The sequence below is a fragment of the Terrapene carolina genome, unplaced genomic scaffold (genome assembly GCF_002925995.2).
Source record: "Terrapene carolina triunguis isolate 2854851 unplaced genomic scaffold, T_m_triunguis-2.0 Scaffold845, whole genome shotgun sequence".
NCBI classification, from domain to species: domain Eukaryota; kingdom Metazoa; phylum Chordata; order Testudines; family Emydidae; genus Terrapene; species Terrapene triunguis.
Genome location: NW_020665196.1, coordinates 1 through 6,149, shown reverse-complemented (window position 1 = coordinate 6,149; position 6,149 = coordinate 1). Strand labels below are relative to the sequence as shown.

Here is a 6,149-nt window from a genome sequence, read left to right as displayed (position 1 = left end):
GTAGTCCCACTTGACACCTCACTAAGTCTTCTACAAGGAGGTTTTGGTCCATCGTGTATTGTTACGCAGCTAGAATATGGATCAATATCATGTCCTGGACCAATACTGCCATTAAAGCCATGGCTATTAGTTGTAGTGAGATAATTACTAATAGATGTTCTATGGGTCTTTACTGGGACCCGGGTTGTAACTGTAGATATGGACGAGATGGCACTCTCATTCTAAGCCCTTATTTTCAGTGGCTGATAACTTCCCCTCATGTGGTCTCTTGGTCTAAAATTTCTCATGCTTGGTCTCATGCTTGGTCTCAACTCATAAATGAATTTTTTGAGGGGGAGGGAAGAAATTGAATCAAAATCAGTTCAGTCATTTTTGAGTATGAAACAATAGTTTTTTCCTCAAGATAAGACATTTTACTCTTACATATTTTAATATTGAAATTTAGAAGTTTAGATTTTCAACTTCAAAATGACCTTCTATCTATATATAATCCTCCATATAGAACTTGTGCTATGCTAAGTTTAAAAAGAAAAACACTTGAGAGGTAAAATTACTTTCAACTACTGACTATGGGATGCTGTGCATATCCTGTGTTATTTTGCTTATCATATATAACTCAATTCTTTCCCTTTATCCAGCATGTATAGAATACATCTGGGTATCTACACGAAAGGTAGGCAAATAGATTAGAAAGTCACATTTCTGAGTATGAGTTTGGATAACCTGGTAACAAAACCTCCTCACATTCCAAGCAGAGAAAGGCTGGTGCTCTTAAAGTCCATTCCCATAGCAGGGGAATGAGGTAGCAGGAGAGGATCTCTGGATGTGCAGGGAAGCAGCTGTGTCTCTCTTTCTCCTGCCCCCCTCAAACACTGTTTCCTTTATGGGTATTTTCTACTTTATTCTTTCTTGATTTGCATTAGTTTTTCTATGAATTTAATGATGGGCACAAACAAAGCCCTTTTCCAAACTCCATAAAATTATGGTTTTTTTTTCAGAACTTGAACCTAAATCTGTATTTGCTAATGGCCCCCATCTTTAACGTCAACTGGTCCTAACACCCAAAAATTCTGAGGAGTTCAATATCAGGGTCTAACTGTTGTGGCTTGTGTCTACTTGAAGTGAAGCAATAAGGAGGTTTCCCTTTTGATTTAAAAGAAAGGCTGGACATTATCTCCTGCTGAGAAAGACATTCTGGAGTTTCCATTTCCTTTAAGCACTGAGGTTCTTCTCCCATAAATGAAACTTTTCACTGACTACAAGTTCTGAATTTCTTCTAACTCAACACTTTTAGGTCTCCATCCAAAGGCCAGAGTTTTACCTGGTTGAGAACAGGTTTGTACTTGAGCCCTGGTTTGTTCAGGATCATCTCCAGCTGTCTGATGTTGAAGTTGGACACTCCAATGGACTTCACCAAGCCTGCATCTTTACATGCCTCCATGGCCTGGGGAAAACAACAATGGCCAGTTCCATTATCACTACTGGTAGTATAATTTCCATAAGACTAGAAAAATTATGCTCAACCAGGCACACTCCATGTAAAATTATTCCACCAAAATATCATTACACATACAGTAGGGGACATTTGATTTGTTCTAGAACAAAACTCTGATTTAGAGACAGTCATTTTCTAACCGTTCTCTTAGGCATCAGATCTCCGTCCAATCCACTGAAATAAAGTAATCTTTTCCCCCAGTAGAAAGTAGACAATCTGGCCACTGTCTCTCCCAGTTGCTTTCTCTCTAATTTGTCCCTTACACATACAGAACCTCAAAGACATAGCGATACCCAATCATTGCTAGTGAACAATACAGAAATAAGGATACCACATAAGTATGGGACTACGAACACCAGTTTAAGAGTTTTATAGCAAAAAAATAATTGAGTATGAAAATTAAAGGGAAAACACAAGAAATATTGAAGGAGATGGACAGGTGCAGGGGTCACCGTTAGAATGTCTCTATTTACTGACAGTAGCCATGCTGTGGTGTCTGAGATGCGCCAGTGTTTCCCTGCTCTCATAATAGAAAATGACTGCAGAGTCTCAGATCACAAGCAGTGCTACGATAACAATGATACTGTAGCCAAATCCTGTTTACTTTTTACATTTAATAGAAAAAGCTTGCTAGAGTCCACTGAAGGGAAGGCACATATCACAGAGGAAGTTTTAGCTTTTTCCTTTTAAATGAGGGAGTTTAGTTAATGCTCATGAAACTGAGGAACCAATAGCACTAATTAGAACCTTGGATAAAGTGAGCAGACACTATGGTAACTTCCCCAAAGCTCTGTCAATGCACCTCAATTCTAACCTGATGGCCCTTTGTATTTCATTTCTGGCTTCTCTTGATATAGAAGCGCCAATGGTATTAAACTGACTGATGGGTTTTGTAATGTGGATAAGTGTGGACAGACTTTGAACCTAACTCTTCAGTGCTGGCTGGCTAATAAGCTGCAGTGCCGAGCCACTTAAAGAGCATTAGCTAAAGAATTAGGGATCTGATGGAGTCCTCATCTTGGCTGACTCTAGGGCAGAATATTTCATCCCTCCTCTGTGGAAAACATCACCTGTAAAGCCCAGACTACAATTCTGTCCCTGACAATGCCTTTGGCAATATCCCTGTCCTAAGAACAGGGAAGGCTAAAGCATCTCAAAGTGCGGTTCTGCTCTACAAAGTGATTCTGTTAAAAAAAAAAAAAAAGCATGTGAGATTTCATGTTTATTGTCTCTCAGTGATTTCCCCCTTAAATCTGCTCAGTTCACACGTAAAAATACATTTCACTTAACTAGCTACCCTGAATACTCATTGAGGGTCTGGGCTATGCACAGTTATTGTACTGGTTTAATTCTATCAGTCTGACACTGATGGAGTTAACCTTCCCTAGTATGATGGGGCAGCTCCTACAGCAGTCAAGAAAGGGTTAAAGAGCTCCTCTGGGCACAACCCACCACACGCATGAGACTTGTCAAGCCTGGAGTAGGGTAGGACCTTAAAAGGGAGGATACTGGCTCAGTCTGGGTAGGAATCTGGTGTGAGCAGAGCTAGAGCTCCCCAGAAGACAGGGGTTGTTTCCTGGGAAAACTGCGTGAGCACACTGGCCTCCTGGGCCCCCTGAGGAAGTAGAGGGACTGGCTTTTCTATACTTTTCTATACATTCTCCTTTGCCCTCTTAAAAGGTCCTATGACTGAAAAACCCCGGAAATCTGAGCGCTTTCTGGGTAACAGTCAGCTGGCTGCCTAAGGAAACTGGATGGGCTCTTAATTAACACTGTGTTATTCATGTCACTCACCTCCCAAGTTTGACGCAGATCTACAATATCAAAAATGATTTTTCCATTTTCATCCTTTGGGATTGGATCTGTCCCGGGCTAAAAACAAAAGGGAAATCCCCCTTGGTCATGATGCTTTTTACACAAGTTGATTTTAACTATTTTGTGGCCAAGGAAGGAGTTGTAAGGAGGAGGAGTGGGGGAGGGAAGGTGTTGAACTCTAAAGCTGGATAAAAGCAATAGAATGGTTTTATCTAAAATGTGGAAATGGCAGAAGTGCTAACTGACCTTTTTGTTTCAGTTTTCACCGAAAAGGTTAGTACTGATTGGATCTCTACCCATGAAAATGAGGTAGGATCAGGGGTGCCGGAACAGGAGGGGCCAGGTGGCCATGCCCCCCCCCCACCATTTTTTACCAGTCATAAGGGCGAGTGACAGGAGGCAGAAAAGAACGAGCAGGGAATGGTGTCTAGGGGGGAATACGAGCAATGGGAGCTGGGGAAGAGGCGGCAATGTGGGAGCGGGGTCTTTGGGGGAATAGGCAGTTTGAGGGCGGTGGATCAGGGAGAAGGGGTGGCATCAGGGCGGGGGCTTGGAGAAAAGGGGTGTTGTGGGGCCTCGGTTCGGGCGCCTGTGCCCTCCCATCCTTTTAGGGTACTTCCGCCACTCCTGCATAGGATATGAGACTAAAATAGGGAAAGAACAAGTTAAAAATTACTTAGAGAAGTTAGATGTCTTTGAGTCACCAGGGCCTGATGACTGAGGAGATATCTGAACAATTAGTGATTGTCTTTGAAAAGTCATGGAAGATGGGAGAGATTCCAGAGGACTAGAAAAGGGCAAATATAGTGCCAATCTATAAACGGGGAAATAAGGACAAATCAGGGAACTTCCTAACTATCAGGGTGGTTAAGTACTGGAATAAATTGCCTAGGGAGGTTGTGGAATCTTCATCATTGGAGTTTTTTAGGAGCAGGTTAGACAAACACCTGCCAGGAATGGTCTAAATCAGTGGTTCTCAACCTATTTACTATTGTGGGCCATATCCAATACTACCTGTATGGCCCTGAGGATGTCACATGGGCCGCAGCTCTGTGTTGATTGGGCTGCAAGTGGCACGTGGGCCGCAGGTTGGGAACCACTGGTCTAGATAATGCTTGGTCTTGCCACAAGTGCAGGGGACTGGACTAGATGACCTCTTAAGGTCCGTTCCAGTCCTATGATTCTACCTTGAACTGAAATGAATGCCTAGAAATAATTTTGTGTCAATAAGAGGATATGTGTTGATACTGGAAAATTAATTAACTCAGCTAAGCACTACTATAAACAGTATAAAATTCTGTTTATACTCAGTGAAAACAAAGCATGCATGTCAAAAGCAATTAGTGCCTAGAGATATTATAGATAAAACATATGTGGTGTCACAGAAAACTGATAGCTTCTCTGACAAAAAGAAAGAAGTTTGAATTAATGAACACATGATTAATAAGCTAAAGAAGTTATAGTTGATTACAACTGATCACAGTAACCCAAGGTTAGTTTTATAGATTATTGGTGAATTTCCAGAGTAACTAGAGATAGCTTTTGATCATTAAGTGTATATTTGAATTTAGAGAGTTCCCAAGATAGTTTGTAAATTTGCCAGTCCACACATATATATGTATATTTTAGTGGCATAGTGTGAACCAGGTAGCATATGATGTTTTAATAGCAAGGATTAAAAGCATAACCTACGTGCTTAATATAGATTGATTGTCAAGGACAGACAATATGAGTTTCCCCCCAAAAATATTTCATTATAGACTGTGCTTCATGCATTAGTTTTTCTTTTGTCTTTTGCCTTCCCCTCGAACACCCATCATAGGCTACTTCTGTAGGCTGGACGTAGGACTAGATGGACTACGGGTCTTTTTCAGAACAGCTCTGCTCTGGCCCATGGATATACTACCAAACATTTGTTTTCCTGTGTATATTTTTTAAAGAAATGTTTACCTTTAGAGACATGGGGTTGTGGATAATGAAGAGATCAAGATAGTCAAACTTAAGTTTCTTCAGTGATTGTTCCAGGCAGCTTCGGACAAGTTCAGGACGGTGAAAGGTACTCCAAAGCTGTAATGATTCAAACACAACTGTTCTTTCTGAAAAAGTCCTCTCTTGTCTCTTCTTTCTGTAAAAACCACTTTTCTAAAATGTCTTAGTTGTGTCATACCGCTGGCTTTACCTTTTTAACAGAAGGGTTGTGTTGTGAGGTGGTTGTGTGCAAAGATGCACATGAGAGTAAGAAGTGAATGTTTCCTGAAGAAGCAGGGCGAGCGGCTGAAATGCAGCCAGGATGTCAGAAGTGCACTTGGTCCGTACAGGAACTCTATGTGAGGCCACTCTCAAGGTTAAAATCTTTTGGGCTAAATTTGTTGTCCTGGGTTATTGGGAGTCACTCTGTTGTCTGACTTCAGGAGTCGGCCCTGAATGAAGTAGCCGTTTTAGCTTTGCTTTCACACAGGTAGAGATGAGCCTTGTGCTCAAACCTGTAACTTGTTATAGAATGCAGTTTCCCAATTCTGTGAATAATACTCCCCTAAATGCAATCTTTTTAAAATTGTCCTTGACATTGACAACATTCTTCATAAATTAGACAAAATAATTAGCTCAAGAAGCAGTACGATAAAAATACCGATGTTAAAACAAAACCCACTTACCTTTCCTGTGTAAAATATGTCCTCTCTTTTGACTGTTCTGTCTGCAATCTTCTTGTGAATGGCTCGCCCAACCTCCTCCTCAATCCCATATATAAAGGCTCCATCAATATGGCGGAAGCCAACTTCAATAGCCACCTTTGTAGCCTCCTCACATTTACTTTTTTGAACCTACCGGTTAAGAAGGT

General features: G+C 41.2%; 1 protein-coding gene across 1 annotated transcript; it reads right to left on the bottom strand.

Moving 5' to 3' along the window:
- Nucleotides 1-1,321: 1,321 nt before the first annotated feature.
- On the bottom strand, nt 1,322-6,132 carry LOC113408142 (aldo-keto reductase family 1 member C3 homolog; the record flags this gene model as incomplete). Its single annotated transcript, XM_026660898.1, has 4 exons — nt 1,322-1,444; nt 3,290-3,367; nt 5,261-5,377; nt 5,965-6,132. Coding segments are annotated over 4 exons (486 nt in total), but the record flags the coding sequence as incomplete, so codon positions are not given.
- Nucleotides 6,133-6,149: the final 17 nt, after the last annotated feature.